This window comes from Hemitrygon akajei, chromosome 2, assembly GCF_048418815.1.
Source record: "Hemitrygon akajei chromosome 2, sHemAka1.3, whole genome shotgun sequence".
Classification (NCBI taxonomy): domain Eukaryota; kingdom Metazoa; phylum Chordata; class Chondrichthyes; order Myliobatiformes; family Dasyatidae; genus Hemitrygon; species Hemitrygon akajei.
Window position 1 is genome coordinate 72,874,115 of NC_133125.1, and position 17,935 is coordinate 72,892,049.

A 17,935-nucleotide genomic window follows, 5' to 3' on the forward strand; every position below is an offset into this window, starting at 1 on the left:
GCCTAATTGAGGGAGGTGGGGGGAGAAGAGAGAATGTCTGAGATTGTTGGGTCTTTGATTATGCTGTCTGCTTTACTGAGACAATTACATGAACAACAGATTACATGGAATGGAGGGCAATTTCTGTGATGTGCTTAACAGTATCTATAACACTTTGTAGTTTTTTAAAACTCTAATGAAGACCTAACTGACAAAGATAGAGCTGTATATGTTGTCCACATGGATTTTAACAAGCATTTGTTAAGGTCCCGCATGTCAGGCTCTTTCAGAAGATTAAGATGCAGGGGATCCATGGTAAATTACTTGTTTAGGTTCAGAATTAGCTTGTCTATAGAAGACAGATGGTAGCAGGTGATAGGAATTACTTTGACTGGTGGTCAGTTCCTGCTAGAATTCTGTGGAGATGCTTACTAGGACCTCTGCTGTATGCGATAGATATAAATGACCTCGATCAAATGTGGATAGGTGGGTTAGCAAGCTCACAGAAGATACAAAGATTGGTGGCGTTGAGGATTGTGTGGAAGATTGCCAAAGGATATAGTGGGATATAGAACAGTTGCTGATGAGGGTGGAGAAAAGGCAGATGGAGTTTAATCTGTCTAGATGGGAAGTGTTGCACTTTCAGAGATCAAATATAAAGGGGCAGTACATTGTTAATGGCAAGACCCTCAACAGTTTTGATGTACGGAGGACCTTGGGGTAAATTCCATAGTTTCCAGGAATTGTCTGCATGGTTCGTAAAGAAGGTGCATGAGAAGCTTGCCATTGAGATCAAGAGTAGGGAAGTCAGATTACAGCTTTAGAAAATTCTGGTTAGGCATTCAGTTCTGTTTACCCCATCATAGGAAGCAAATGGAGGCTTTAAAGAGGATGCAGAAAATGACTATGGCATTGCCTGGATTAGACAGCATGTGCTATAAGGAGAGGTTGAAACTAATTTACATAATAAATCTTATGATCAATGATGCTGCTGTGTGATGTTTCATTGTACTGAGTCTTGAACAATTTTTATCCAGGTCTTTCTTACTCAAAAGTTGGATCTCTATTGCCCTTCTCCCTCATTCCCTTCTCACTTTCCACTCCCATACAGAATGCCATTAGCCATGGCCTAACCTCTTACAAGCCTTACATTTTCATTAAACTTTTGTTATCAGTAGCCTCAAGTGTCAAGGCCCTCATGCACAACTTGAGATGTTTTTAGTGGCTTTACCTCATCCAACCCTAGTGACTGCTGACATTTTCTGGTCACACACTTTGCTCCTGTGATTCTGTGCTCGGTTCTCTGAGAAGTCTTTCCCACCTAAATTGGATTGCTTGGATACAATGAGTTGTAATATGTTTAAGTCCATTATCTTTAGTTGGCTCCTATTTCACAGTGCCCTGGATGTTAAAATGAAAGCAATTACAAAGTGACAAAGGTGTTTTCACACAAAACCATTAATCATCGTGGCCAGGAGTAGGATTGTTCTCTTTCTTTAGCACGTAAATTTTATAACCACTACTTCCTCTTCAAATAATTTCCTCATTCCTTCTGCATTCCAACTTACAGAAGTATATGAGAAAGAGGCTGCACTTTCCTCTAAACCTTGCCTTGTTCAGTTTCTTGCAAGATGAATTTAATAGGATTTGTGTTAGAACGGACAGACTTTCAGTGAGACAAAGCTCTACCTGTCTGCAGATCTCGATTAGCTAACTCCTTTGTTAATAATTAACAGTGAGCTCGCTTGTAAATGAAAGAAATGGCTGCCTCTAGAACAAATCTGAGGTTGGTCTTTGAAAGACGTGAGAAGATTACTTCTCTGCCTTTGTATTATGATGGGATCCTGTGGAAAAAAAGTACAAGTGATAAGGTAGGTGAAGATTGTGTTTCAGAAATGACTAGTCAATGAAGCTTGCGTTACGTAATGTGTTCCTCATTGTAAAGTTATCAACATATACTGAAAGTATAAATGTATTTTTAGTTATTGTTTGGGATTTCTATATTAAAGAATTAAAACTGCTTGTGAAGAAACTAGAGAATCATAAGTGCAATCTAGAATTGATAAAGTCAAATGAAGGTAAACTTGAAATAAAAACAACTTCCTTAAAACTCACAACTTTCATTATACATGGCTGTATATGGCTTCATAGCATAGATTAAAATAGCCCCAGTTATACTCCAGCATTTTGGCAGAATTATAAAGAGGGAACAGTATGTTTATACTTCAGACAAAAAGGGTTTCAGTGCTTTGGGAAACAGAAAATGCTGGAAACATTCAGCAGCTCAGGTAGTATCAATGGAAATAGAAAGCTACCTGACCCGATCACAGACTCTCTTTCCCCTGATACCACCCAACCTACGTTGGACCTGGAACGTTTACTGTTTCTCTTTCCGCAGATGATACCTGCCACACTGAGCATTTCCGGTATTTTCTACTTTTATTTCAGATTTCTAACATCTGTTCTTCATTGATTTTCTACACCTATGAACTTGACCTGCTAATATTCTAAAGGACAGGATAAACCCTGAGGATGCAATGTACCTACATTACTAGTAAATGTGCTATTAGTTATCTTTAAAAAATGATGAGCCAGTCTGTGGTTACTAATCTCAGTTCCTGGCTAAGAGCTAGTGAAATTGCACAAAGTACATGGTGAGCAAAGCCAAAGAACTGACCATTGACTACAGTAGGAGGAAACCAGAGGTTCAACAACCAATCCTCACCGGGGATCAGAGGTGGAAAGGTCATCAATTTTAAATTCCTTTGCATCATCATTTCAGAGGATCTGTCCTGAAACATCATATAAGTGCCGTTACAAAGAAGGCACAGCAGCACCTCTTCTTTGTTTGAAGTTTGTGAATTCGACATGTCACATATGTCAGATAAAAGTACAGAACAGAAACAGGCCCTTCAGCCTATCTAGTCTGTACCTAAACCATTTAAACTGCCTACTCCCATCTACCTGAACGAGGACCATGGCCCTCCATACCCCTCCCATCCATGTACCTATCCAAACCTCTCTTAAACATTGAAATCAAGCATGCATGCACAACTTGTGCTGGCAGCTCATTCCACACTCTCATGACCCTCTAAACCCTATCCACCTGTGACGCAACTTCTAATGAATTATGGACATGTATTCCCAGATCTCTTTGTTCTACCCCACTCCTCAGTTCACTGTGTAAGTCCTACTCTAGTTGGTCCTACTGAAGTGTAACACCTCGCACTTGTCTGCATTAAATTCCATCTGCCATTTTCCAGCCCATTTTTACAGCTGATGCAGATCCCTCTGCAAGCTCTGATAGCCTTCCTCACTTTCCACTACACCCTAAATCTTGGCGTCAGCCACAAATCTGCTGATCCAATTAACCACATTATCATCTAGATTGTAGATATATATGACAAGCAACGGACCCTGCACCGATTTCTGCAGTACTCCACTGTCTACAGGCCTCTAGTCAGAAAGGCAACCATCTACTACCACTCTCTGGCTTCTACAATAAAGTCAAATTCTAATGAAATTTATTACCTCATCTTGAATGCTGAGTTACTGAACCTTCTTAACTAACCTCTCACACAGAACCTTGTCAAATGCCTAATTAACATCCATGCAGACGCCATCCATTGCCTTGCCTGCATTAAATTTCCTGGTAACTTCCCTGAAAACTTTGTAAGATGAACCATTTATGTGCATAGCCTACCATGCACAAAGCCATGCTGACTATCCCCAATTAGTCCAGGTCTATCCAAATACTCGTATATCTGGTCCTTTAGAATACCTTTCAAAACTTTCCCATTATTGATGTCAGGCTCATTCACCTACAACCTACTGGTTTATTTTTAGAGCCTTTCTTAAACAGTGGAACAACATTAGCTATCCTCCAATCCTCCAGTCCTCACCTATCACTGAGGATGACTTAAATATCTCTGCTATTTCTGCACTTGCCTCCCACATGGTTCAAGGGAACAACATGTCAGCCCTGGGGGTTCGTCCACTCTAATTTGCCTCAAGACAGCAGACACCTCCTCCTCTGTAATCTGTATAGGGTCCATGAAGTAGCTGTCATTTTGCCTCACTTCCATAGACTCCGTGTCCATCTCCTGAGTAAATACAGATGCAGAAAATTCAGGATATAATTTGAATTTACATAAGAATGAATTGTTTCCTTTAAATAATTCGATACCAACCTTACTTTTAAAATTGTAAGAAAACGATTTACATATTTGGGTGTAACTATCACTAAGAATTACAAAGATCTTTTCAAAGAAAATGTTTTAACCATAATGAATTATGTGAAAAATACACTTTCTAATTGGCCGTCTTTCTCTTTATTACTGATTGGTTAAATTAATTCTATTAAAATTAATATTTTAGCTGAATTTATATACCTCTTTCAAGCCACACCCATTTTTATTCCTAAGTCTTTTTTTGATTCTCTAGATTCAATTCTTTCTTCCTACATATGGAAGAACATAAAACCCCGATTACACAAAGCCCATCTTCAAAAACGCAAAAAGACTGGTGGCCTTGCTTTACCCAACTTGAAGTTATATTATTGGGCAATTAACATACAAAATCTTAAGTTCTGGTTATATTATATTAATCGTGAGTATTGTCCAATATGGGTCTTTTTGGAAGCCAATTCTGTTACAAAATTTTCTATTATTCTTTTTTTTGGATCCTCTCTTCCTTTATCTGTAAATAAATTAACTGACAGTTTGGTGGTTAAACACACTTTGAGGATCTGGGTATAGTTTAGTAAACATTTCAGCTTATTGAGATTTTCTCTTTCCAGTCCTAGTTTTTCTAATTTTTTTTTAAACCATCTACGACTGATCTGTTTTTTAAAGAATGGGATTGACTAGGCATTAAATGATTTCAGGGTCCTTTTGTTGGAGGGAATCTCTCTTCTTTTGAGCAGCTCTCAGTAAAATATAACCTATCAAATAGCCACTTCTTTCGATATCTACAGATTAGAGATTTTTTAAGATCTAAACTACATATATTTCCTACTAGCCTGGATAAGAACATAATAGATGTAATTTTTAATTTGAAACCTTTTGAAATTTGCTCAATGTCTTATATTAATGGTATGCTGTTGGGATTGAGAATGGCTCCTTTAGCTAAAATTAAAAAAGGATTTACGGACTTCATTATCTGATGAGACCCGGACAGTTATTTTCAAAATGGTTAATTCTTCATCATTATGTGCTCGTCATTCCCTCCTACAATTTAAAGTAGTGCATAGGGCTCATATTTCTAAAGCCAAGCTCTCTTGCTATATTGCAGATATATCTCCTTATTGTGATAGATGTAATAATGGAGAGGCCTCATTAATTCATATGTTTTGGTCATGTTCGAGCCTTGAAAAATATTGGAAAGATGTATTCCAAACTTTTCTGTACTTTTTAAAGTTAGTTTTAAGCCCAATTCTTTAACTGCCCTTTTGGTATTTTTGAGGAAAGAGTTATAATTTTGGAGCCTTCTCATTTGCGAGTACTGCCTTTTATTTCTCTCATGGCTAGGAGGGCGATCTTGCTTAAATGGAAGGAGGTTGCCCCCCTACATATGCACAATGGTTATATGATGCTATGTCATGTTTAAATCTAGAGAAGATTCATTGTTCGATTTCTGATTCTAACCAAGATTTTCAAATGTTATGGGGACCCTTTCTGAGCTATTTTAAAAATCTTTGAATTGTTATTAAAATATAGATCTGGGCTATTATTATAAAACACTATATGGTAAAGCACTCCTTTTCTTTTTCTCTTGTTTTTTTTCCAACAAGCTTTGTCTTGGTAGGGGGTGCAGATTCTTTTATATAATAAAATTAACCATACTAGTGTATTTCATTACTCAATTTGTTTTATTTGATTGATTATCAATATGGGTTACTGTGATTGTATGCATTTTGTGCTATCTCATTTTCATTTATAATTAGTATCCTTATGAACTCTGCATTTGTGTATCTGAAATTTAATAAAAATATTGGAAAAAGAAGGAAAGATCTCCTTCATCTCTTTTGGCTCCACACATAGATTACCATTCTGATCTCCCAGAGGACTATCTTTGTCCCTTGCAACCCTTTTTCTCTTAACATATCTGTAGAAGCATTTAGGATACTCCTTCACCTCGACTGCTAGGGCAACCTTTACCCTCCTGATTTCATTCTTAAGTGTTCTCTTGCATTTCTTGTACTCCATCAGCACTTCATTTCTTCCTACCTGCCTGTACCTGCTATACACCTACATTTCTTTCTCAACCAGGGCCTCAATATCTCTTGAAAACTAACGTTCCAAAAACCTGTTATCTTTACTTTTTATTCTGACAGGCACATACAGGCTTTGCATTCTTAAATTTCACTTTTGAAGGCCTCCCATTTACCGAGTACACCTTGGCCAGAAAATAGTCTGCCCCAGTCCTTATTTGCCTGGGGCATCTGTTACATACCCCGTAACTGGGTTAACAGACCAACAGAAATGGAAGGATATGTTGGAGTCTGGTGGTACTGAAACTGAAGGTGTTTATTAGTAAACTAAGTAATACAATGTCAAAGATGCAAATATACATATAAAACAGGTTAGCAATAATAAAAACAGAAGTGTAGGAATAATAATCAACAGTAATAAACAAGCTCTAGCAAAGTCTAGGGGTAAATGAATTGTTATAAGAGAATATAGAGTTCAGTTCAGTTTGTGCTGAGGTAGTTGTTGTGTTGCAATGTTGGAGAGAGAGAGCGAGTGAGATGTGAGCAGCTGCAGCAGGCAAACCTTCCGTTGTCTTCTTGTTCCGTCGTACCGTTGGTTCCGTTGTACCACAGTGGCAGAACTACAGAGCTTAGATCTGATCTGTTGGTTGTGGGAGCACTGAGCTCTGTCTATTACTTGCTGCTTATAGCATTTGGTATGCAAGTAGTCCTGTATTGTGGCTTTACTAGGGTGACCTCACATATTGAGGTATGCCCGTGTTGTTCTCGGCATGTATGTTTTTGCTGCATGTTTTGTCTTATCCATAAATTGTTCTATTGTGGATTCCCTTTTTGAGATAATGTTCTGAATTCTAGAGGAGCATGCTGGATTTTTCCATTACAAATGGTTGTGAGAGTAGTTTTCCTACTGTGTGACTTTGGAGGCAATCAATCACTGGGTTCGGTCACACTGAGAAGTTTTAATCATGAGGATATGGATGTATACAAGAAGTGGTTCTGACTTTGGGAAGCAATACGGTGTAGGGGTGTTTGTGAACCCAAACGTGTGCATTGTTACCAGATCGTGATCACCTTTTTTCTAGAGTTTGCCTTTCTGTGAACTTACAAATGAATACTTACTCATTAAAATTTGTGATTTTAAAATAACTTATTCCCAAAAGCAAAAATGTTGCAGTTGGAAATCAGTTAAGAGAATGCTAGAATTACTTAACCAGCAATGCAAGATCTATGGAGAGAGAGTTTAGGGCGGATATACTTCCCTCATCTTACAAGAGATTGCCATGCTTCTGTTCTTGAATGAATACTGGTCATATACTTGTTTTATTTTGCAGGAAACGGACTAGCATGAACTTTAAGAAAGAAAGAATAGACCTTTTCTTCTGCCATCAAATAGCTGGACAATACTGACTGTGTAGGCCTCTAAGCAATTAACAAATATAGCCAGCTTCAATGCCTTGGCAACTAGGAATCAGAGTTCCAGAGCACCGGAATGTTACAAAGTATTGTGTGATGCCTGTGTATGACCATTCCTCTGATATGATTTGTGTCTCCCTAACAGGACTTCCAAAGATACTGGTCAGAACTACGAGGCTCCTCAATTTTCTTTTACTCCGATGACAAAGATGTGACAGTAAGGATGTAGCTGATGCCTTTTGGGATCTTTGATTCATGGATTTAGGCTTTCAGTTAATCTAAAATTTAAGAATTCTAAAAATTAAAGGAAATCAGATTGCTTGAATTAGATTACTTGGATGATCATATTTTAACAAAACAAATAAACATCTTAACCTATGCTTTGAAATCAAGGCATTACTGGAATAGATCTTCAGTGGTTTGAATGCCATATCCAGAATTTGAAAATGAAAAACAAAACATAAGTTTCAAGAAAATATTTCAGAACTAAAATCTTAATTTGTTTATTTGACTTTTAACTGCACTTTTATGTAATAACTGATTGTATTTATATCAAATATATTGCAACTGCAGTCAATGGAGCAAAGAGGGAGAGAGATATAGCAAGGAAATGCACCTTCCAGCTATAGAGTCCATGTTGATCTTTAGCCTTCCATTTATATTACCTCTTCGTTTATTTTCCCAATATTCTCATCAACTGTCCTGAGATTTTCACATTTATCTGCACATTAGGGGCAATTTAAAGTGGCTATATCAACTGATCCGTGTTTGGGATGTAGAAGGAAACCTACATAATGACAGGAGAAAAATATTCCACAGACAGAATTGAAAGTCAGGGCTGACCCGAGTCTCTTACCCTCGAATGCAATTGCTCTGTTGGCTGTAGTACTGTGTCTTACGAGTATGCATGTTTGCTTATCGTTGCCATTATTTTGTAGATTATTAATTCTTAATAGAATCATACTCAGATCACTACAGCACAGAAACAGGTCCTTCACCCACCTCGCCTGTACTGAACTGTTGTTCTGCTTACATCCATTAACCTGCACCCGGACCACAGCCCTCTATACCCCTCCCATCCATTGTACCTACCCAAATTTCTCTTAAATATTGAAATCGAACCTACATCCACCTCTTCCTCGCACCTCGTTTAACACTCTCACCACCTTCTGAGTGAAGAAGTAACTCCTCATGTACCTCATAAACATTTCACCTTTCACCCTTAACCCATGACTTCCAGTTGTACTCCCACCCAACCTCAGTGGAAAAGCCTACTTATACTTACCCCATCTGTATCTCTCATGGTTTTGTATACCTGTATCAAATCTCCCCTCATTCTCCTACACTCAAGGGGATAAAGTCCTAAAGTATTCAATCTTTCCCTATAACTCAGGTCTTCAGGACCCGACATCATCCTTATAACGTTTCTCTGCTGTCTTTCAATCCTATCGACATCTTTCCTTTAGGAAAGTTTTGTGACCAAAATTGTGCACAATACTCTAAATTAGCCTTAACAAATGTCTTATACAAGTTCAACATAGTATTCCATCTCCTACACTCAGTACTCTGATTTATGAAGGGTGAAGTGCCAAAACCCTATCTATCTGTGATGCCACCTGCAAGGCATCACGGACCTGTGTTCCTAGATCACTCTGTTCTACCACATTGCTCAGTGCCCTACTGCTCACCGTGTACATCTACCCTGATTTCTCTTCCCAAAGTGCAACACCTCATACTTTTTTGCATCAAATTCCATCTGTCATTTTCACCCCATTTTTCCAACCGCAAGCTTTGATAGTCTTCCTCACTGTCTACTACACCTCCAATCTTGATGTCATCCACAAATATGCTGATCCAGTTTACCACGTTATCATCCAGATTGTTGATATAGATGACAAACATCAGTGAACTGAGCACTGATCCCCAGCGTAACACTAATCACAGGCCTCCAGTCAGAGAGGCACCATCTACTACCACTCTCTGGCTTCTCCCACAAAGCCAATGTCTAATCCAATTTACTACCACATCTTGAATGCCTCATGACTGATCCTTGAACTTGACCAACCTCTCAAGCGGAACCTTATCAAAGACCTTAGTTAAGACCATGTTGACAACCTTATGTATGTGTCCTTTACTCTCTGGTTAAATTTAGGACCTCTCAGGTCATCCAAAGTTTCCTCATTTTACCATTCTTGTTGCTACTCATTACTGAATATGCTGATCCTGATCTCCGATCAGCTGTCCTTCACATAACATCTGCATGTCAAATGTGAACTTAGCCAACAGCAGTTGCTTCTAATCAAAGCCCTTATCTCCTGTCTTATCTTATCATAACTTGCTCTTCCCAAATTCAGTACCATACCACAAGATCCAATTTTATGCTTATTCGTACCTATTCTAAAATGAGTTGTGGTCACTATTCCAAAAATGTTCTCTCACTATCTGCAGTCTGGCCTGGCTCATTGCCCTAAATTCGATCCAGTGTATTCCCTCCTTTAGTTGGACTCTCCACATACTTTTTCAAGAACCCCTCTTGGATGGACTGAAGAAATTCCATCCCATTTATACTTCTTGTATTAAGGAGATTCCAGTCAATATTGAGGAAGTTAAAACCCCCACTATTAAAACCTTGTTGTTTCTGCAGGTCTCCTATAATCTGTTGACATAACTGTTCCTCCATACTTGGGGGCCTATAGTATAATCCCATCAATGTAGTTGTGTGTGCCACCCAAGTTGCCTCTGTGAATGAGCCCTCAGCATGTCCTTGAGCACGGATATGACCTTCTCCCTTATCAGCAATACAACCCCTCTTCCACTTTTAGCCACCACATCCCATTACATCTAAAACAATGAAACCCAGGAATGTCGCTCTGTCAGTCTTGTCCCTCACAGATCCAGATCTCTGTAATGGCAACAGCATTGTAATTCCTTGCACTGATCCATGCTCAAGTTCATTCTCCTTGCCTATAAAACACCTACATTAAAGTAAACTTATTTAACCCAGCAGACCCACCACATTTATTAGTCTACGTACACAACGCTGGAAGAACTCAGCAGGTCAGGCAGCATCCGTGGGAAAAGAGTAGTCAACGTTTCGGGCCGAGACCCTTCATCAGGAATGGGGGGGGGGAAGAGAGGGCCAAAGCCCAGTAATAGAGATAGGGGAGGGGGTAGGGCCTAGAGGCGCCAGGTGGAAAACCAATCGGAGGAAAGATAAAGGGGGGATGGGGAGGGGATAGGCATGAAAGAACTGTGGAGATAAAGAAGCAGGAAGTTGAAAGGGGAGAGAGGCAGAGAGGGACCTGGGATAGGGGGAGGGGGAGGGAATTACCGGAAATTGGAGAATTCAATGTTCATACCACCAGGCTGGAGGCTACCCAGACGGTAGATGAGGCGTTGCTCCTCCAACCTGAGTTTGGCCTCATCATGGCAGTAAAGGAGGCCATGTATGGACATATCTAGATGGGAATGAGAGGCAGAGTTGAAGTGGGTGGCAACCGGGAGATCCTGTCTATTGTGACGGACGGAGCGGAGGTGCTCGACGAAGCGGCCCCCCAATCTGCGTCGGGTCTCGCCGATGTAGAGGAGGCCGCACCAGGAGCACCGGATGCAATAGACGACTCCAGCAGACTCACAGGTGAAGTGTTGCCTCACCTGGAAGGACTGTCTGGGGCCTGGAATGGTGGTAAGGGGGGAGGTGTGGGGACAGGTGTAGCATTTGCGCTTACAGGGATAAGTGCCAGGTGGGAATTCTGTGGGGAAGTTCATTTATTAGTCTGTCCCTTACTGTCATTTCTTTCGATCTTACTTGTTATACCACATTTCCAGACCTCAGCCCCACCACCTGTTGCCCTGCTGCTCTGTTTCCCATTTCCTGTCACTCTAGTTTAAACCCTCCTGGCAAGGAATAACAGAACCCTGCAATCACATTGTATGAAGAGCTTCAACGGGCTTTCAGTATGAAACTAAATATCCATTGCAGCACCTGACAGGTTTACATAGTTTCCCCTATGGTTTAGATGCAAACTGTCTTGTTTCCTTGCCCTGGAAGAGACGGCCTAATGATCCACCAATCAGAAGCCCTCTTTCATACACCAGCTCTTCATCAACATATTGAATTGAACTATGTACCTATTTCTCACCTCACCAGTATGTGAAACCAATAGTAATCCTGAGATGACAACCCTGGAAGTCCTGCTTTTTAACTTCCTGTCTAGTTCCTTAAAATTATCCTTGCTCTGGCCTATGCCAATATTACTTACATGGACCACAGCCTCTGGCTCCTCACCCTTACTTCTCAGAATGTTTATTATCCACTGTGAGACGTAGAAAACACAGAAAACCTACAGCACAATACAGGCCCTTCGGCCCACAATGCTGTGCCGAACATGTCCCTACCTTAAAAATTACCTAGGGTTACCCATAGCCCTCTATTCATCTAAATTTGACGTACCTATCCAAGAGTCTCTTAAAAGACCCTATCGTATCCGCCTCCACCACTGTCACTAGTAGCCCATTCCACACACTCACCACTCTCTGAGTAAAAAACTTACCCTGGACATTTCCTCTGTACCTACTCCCCAGCACCTTAAACCTGTGTCCTCTTGTGGCAACCATTTCAGCCCTGGGAAAACGCCTCTGACTATCCACATGATCAATACCTCTCATCATCTTATACACCTCCATCAGGTCACCTCTCATCCTCTGTCGCTCCAAGGAGAAAAGGCTGAGTTCACTCAAACTGTTTTCATAAGGCATGCTCCCCACTCCAGGCAACATCCTTGTAAATCTCCTCTGCGCCCTTTCTATGGTTTCCACGTCCATCCTGTAGTGATGCAACCAGAATTGAGCACAGTACTCCAAGTGGGGTCTGACCAGGGTCCTATATAGCTGCAACATTACTTCTCGGCTCTTAAACTCAATTCCATGGCTGATGAAGGTCCAATGCACTATATGCCTTCTTAACCACAGAGTCAACCTGCACAGTAGCTTTGAGTGTCCTACGGACTCGGACCCCAAGATCCCTCTGATCCTCCACACTGCCAGGAGTCTTGCCATTAATACTACATTCTGCCAACATACTTGAGCTACTGAAATGAACCACTTCGCACTTATCTGGGATGATCTCCATCTGTCGCCTCTCAGCCCAGTTTTGCATCCTATCGATGTCCCGCTGTAAGCTCTGACAGCCCTCCACACTATCCACAACACCCTCATCCTTGACCCCAGTACTAAGGAGAGTCAAAATTGTAGTCAAAGAAACACTCATCGGTGCCCTATCACTCTCACTCTGCCTGACTTCACCCTTCACTTCATTGCTGAAGTGCGGTACAGCTCCACTGACTCAGTTATTGGTGCAGTCCTCTGAAAGGTTACCCCCTCCTCACCAATAACATCCGGAGGGGTACAGCTGTAAACGTGGGGAATAGTCACAGGGCCACTCTAACCTATCTGCGTACTCGCCTTAATTCTCCTGATGAGTCACCCATCTCTCTATATTCTGCATCTGAGGTGTGATCACTTCACTAAAACTTTCATCTATGGTAGCCTCAGAATCCCAGACGAACATGAGTACATCGAACTTCAGCTCAGTTCCTTGATCTGGTGTGTAAGGAGCTGTGTAGTAATCAGTGAGACTATGAGTTTCACCAACTTTCCATATCTTGCAGGAGGAGCATTCCACTGCCTTGACTGCCATTTTATCTACGCTGTCAAAGGTCACAGATTAACAAGAAGATAAAAACCTGATATGATTCTAAACTGCAAACTTAAAGAGTCACAGAGTCATAGAAAAGTACAGCACAGAAACAAGCCCTTTGGCCCACCTAGCCTATGCCGAACCATTTAAACTGCCTACTCCTATTGACCTGCACCAGAACTGTAGCCCTCCATTCCCCTCTCATTTATGTACCTCTTGAAACTTCTCTTAAACATTGAAATCAAGCTTACATGCAGCACTTGTGTTGGCAGCTCATTCTCTACCCTCGTGACCCTCAAAGTGAAGAGGTTTCACCTCACTACCTCCCTAAAGTTTTCACCTTTCACTCTTAACCTATGTTCTCTGAGGTCCCAACCAACCTCAATGGAAAAAGGATGCTTCCATTTACCTTATCTAAGCCCCTCTTAAATTTGTATACCTTTAACAAATCTGCCCTATGTTCCAATGAATAAAGTCCTAACCTATTCAACCTTCCAATATAATTCAAGTCTTCCAGTTCCGCAACATCCTTGTAAATTTTCTCTGTACGATAGCAACCTTGTTTACATCTATTCTGTAAGTAGGTGACCAAAAATGCACACAATATTCTAAATTAGGCCTCACCAATATCTTATACAACTTCAACATAACATCCCATCCCCTGTACTCAATACATTGATTTATGAAGGCTGGCATGCCAAAAGCTTTCTTTACGACCCTATCAAACTGTGTCACCACTTTGAATGAACTATGTATTTGTATTCCCAGATTCCTTTGTTCTACTGCTCTCCTCAGTGCCTTATTGTTCATTGATTCCATTTAAAATCAGAGAGTGTATACAACCTGAAATTCACTGTGTCAGACCTACCCTGGTTGGTCCAACTGAAGTGGACCTCTCACTTGTTTGCATTAAATTCTATTTGCCATTTTCTCCCAAAAAGCCAATGTCTATTGTAATTTACTTCCTGAATACCTAGGCATGGAACCTTCTTGACCAACCCCCATCTGGGACCATAAAACCTTAAGATATAGGAGCAGAATTAGGCCATTTGGCTCATTGAGTCTGCGCCAGCATTTCATCATGGCTGATTCAATTTTCCCCTCAGCCCCAATGTCCTGCCTTCTTCCCATATCCCTTCATGCCCTGACCAACCTCTGCCTTAAATATACATAAAAACTTGGCTTCCATAGCTGCCTGTGGCAAAGAATTCCACAGATTCACTACTCTCTGGCTGCAGAAATTCCTCCTCATCTCCATCCTAAAAGAACACCCCTCTATTCTGAGAACACACACAAAATGCTGGTGGAACACAGCAGACCAGGCAGCATCTATAAGGAGAAGTACTGTCAACACTTCGGGCCGAGACCCTTCGTCCTGACAAAACGTCGACAGTGCTTCTCCTTATAGATGCTGCCTGGCCTACTGTGTTCCACCAGCATTTTGTGTGTGTTGTTTGAATTTCCAGCATCTGCAGATTTCCTCGTGTTTCCTCTATTCTGAGGCTGTGTCCTCTGGTCTTAGACTCTTCCACCATAGGAAATATCCTCTCCATATCCACTCTATCAAGGTCTTTCACCATTCAATAGGTTTCAATGAGATCACCACTCATTCTTCTGAAGTCTGGTGATTATCAGGCCCAGCACCATCAAATGCTCTTCATATGACAAGCCATTCAATCCTGGAATAATTTTTGTGAACCTCCTTTGAACCCTCTCCTGTTTCAGCACATCCTTTCTAAGATAAGGGGCCTAAAACTGCTTGTAATACTCCAACTGAGGCCTCACCAGTACTTTATAAAATCTCAGCATTAAATCTTTGCTTTTATAACATATAACAATTACAGCACGGAAACAGGCCATCTCGGCTCTTCTAGTCCATGCCGAATGCTTACTCTCACCTAGTCCCACCGAGCTGCACTCAGCCAATAACCCTCATTCCTTTTCTGTCCATATACCTATCCAATTTTTTTTTAAATGACAATATTGAACCTGCCTCTACCACTTCAATTGGAAGTTCATTCCACACAGCTACCACTCTGAGTAAAGAAGTTCCCCTCGTGTTATCCCTAAACTTTTGCCCCTTAACTCTCAACTCATGTCCTCTTGTTTGAATCTCCTCTCCTCTCAATGGAAAAAGCCTATCCATGTCAACTCTATCTATCCCCCTCATAATTTTAAATACCTCTATTCAGTCCCCCCTCAACCTTCTATGCTCCAAAGAAAAAAGACCTAACTTGTTCAATCTTTCTCTGTAACTTAGGTGCTGAAACCCAGGTAACATTCTAGTAAATCTCCTCTGTACTCTCTCTATTTTGTTGACATCATTCCTATAGTTCGGTGACCAGAACTGTACACAATACTCCAAATTCGGCCTTACCAATGCCTTGTACAATTTTAACATTACATCCCAACTCCTATACTCAATGCTCTGATTTATAAAGGCCAACATACCAAAAGCTTTCTTCACCACTCTAGCCACATGAGATTCCACCTTCATGGAACTATGCACCATTATTCCTAGATCACTCTGCTCTATTGCATTCCTCAGTGCCCTACCATTTAACATGTATGCCCTATTTTGATTAGTCCTACCAAAATCTAGCACCTCACACTTATCAGCATTAAACTCCATCTGCCATCTTTCAGCCCACTCTTCTAACTGGCCTAAATCTCTCTGCAAACTTTGAAAACCTACTTCATTATCCACAATGCCACCTATCTTAGTATCATCTGCATACTTACTAATCCAATTTACCACCCCATCATCCAGATCATTAATGTATATGACAAGCAACATTGGACCCAGTAAAGATCCCTGAGGCACACCACTAGTCACCGGCCTCCAAGCTGACAAACAGTTATCCACCTCTACTCTCTGGCATCTCCCATGCAGCCACTGTTGAATCCATTTTACTACTTCAATATTAATACCTAACGATCGAACCTTCCTAACTAACCTTCCGTGTGGAACCTTGTCAAAGGCCTTACTGAAATCCACATAGACAACATCCACTGCTTTACCCTCGTCAACTTTCCTAGTAACCTCTTCAAAAAATTCAATAAGATTTGTCATACATGACCTTCCACGCACAAATCCATGTTGACTGTTCCTAATCAGACCCTGTCTATCCAGATACAGACAGACATACTTTATTGATCCTGAGGGAAATTGGGTTTTGTTACAGCCGCACCAACCAAGAATAGTGAAGAAATATAGCAATATAAAACCATAAATAATTAAATAATAATAAGTTAATCATACCAAGTAGAAATAAGTCCAGGACCAGCCTATTGGCTCAGGGGGTCTGACACTCCGAGGGAGGAGTTGTAAAGTTGCTGAGGGTGACCCTGTCTATCCAGATAATTATATATACCATCTCTAAGAATACTTTTCATTAATTTACCCACCACTGACGTCAAACTTTTATATTCTAGTCCACTCAGAATGAATGCTAACATTGCATTTGCCTTCTACACCAGAGACTTGACTGAAAATTAACTTCTAGGGAAACCTTCACAAGGACTCCCAAGTCCCTTTGTACCACAGTTTTCTGTATTTTCTTTGCATTTAGAAAAGTGTCAGTCCTTTCATTTCTTTTACCAACATACATGACACAGTATTCCATCTGCCTTCTCTTTGTCCATTCTCCTAATCTAAGACCTTCTGTAACCTTTCTACTTCCTCAAAACTACCTGCCCTTCCGGCTGTCTTCTTATCATCTGAAAACTTTGCAACAAAGCCATCAATTCCATCAATCAAATCATTGACATATAACGTAAAAATAATCAGTCCCAACACAGACCCCTGTGGAAAACCACTAGTCACTGGCAGCCAGCCAGAAAAGGCTCCCTTTATTCCCACTCTGTCCCCTGCCAATCAGCCACTGCTTTATCCATGTTAGAATATTTCTTTTAATACCATGGGCTTGTAGCTTGTTAAGCAGCCTCATGTGTGGCACCTTGTCAAAGCCCTTCTGAAAATCCAAGTACACAACATCAACTGATTCTTCTTTGTCTATCCTGCTTGTTATTTTTTCAAAGAATTTCAACAGATTTATTAGGCAAGATTTTTCCTTGAGGAAACCATGTTGACAACTTCCTATTTTATCATGTTGCTCCAAGTACCCTGAGACCTCATCCTTAAAAATTGACTCCAACATCTCCCCAGCTACTGAGGTCAGGCTAATTGGCCTATAGTTTCCTTTCTTCCGCCTCTCTCTCTCTTCTTGAAAAGTAGAGTGACATTTGCAATTTTCCAGCCTTCTGGAACCATTTCAGAATCTAGTGATTCTTGAAAGATCGTTACTAATGCCTCCACAATCTCTTCAGCCTCCTCTTTCAGAATTCTGGGCTGTACACTATCTGATCCAGGTGACTTACCTACCTTCAGAATTTTCACACACTTCATGACTGCTGACAGCTGGAACTTCCATTTTTCTGCTCGTGTCATTCACAGTGAAGAGTGATGCAAAATACTTATTCATTTCATCTGCCATTTTGTTGTCCCCCATTACTACCTCTCCAGCATCATTTTCCAGTAGTCCGATATGTACTCTCACTTCTCTTTTACACTTTATGAATCTGAAGAAATTTTTGGTATCTTCTTTAATGTTATTGAATGCTATTAATACTCT

At 40.6% G+C, this 17,935-nt stretch overlaps 1 protein-coding gene across 2 annotated transcripts in view; it reads left to right on the plus strand.

Annotated features, from left to right (window-relative positions):
- Positions 1–1,565: 1,565 nt before the first annotated feature.
- Positions 1,566–17,935, plus strand: part of LOC140714088 (signal-transducing adaptor protein 1-like) — an 85,754-nt gene continuing 69,384 nt past the window's right edge. For both annotated transcript variants that reach the window (XM_073024826.1, XM_073024837.1), the window contains exons 1-2: positions 1,566–1,850; positions 7,749–7,820. In XM_073024826.1, coding sequence (XP_072880927.1) covers positions 1,731–1,850; positions 7,749–7,820 — 192 coding nt within the window. In that variant the 5' untranslated portion in view covers positions 1,566–1,730. The remainder of the gene's footprint in view (positions 1,851–7,748; positions 7,821–17,935) is intronic.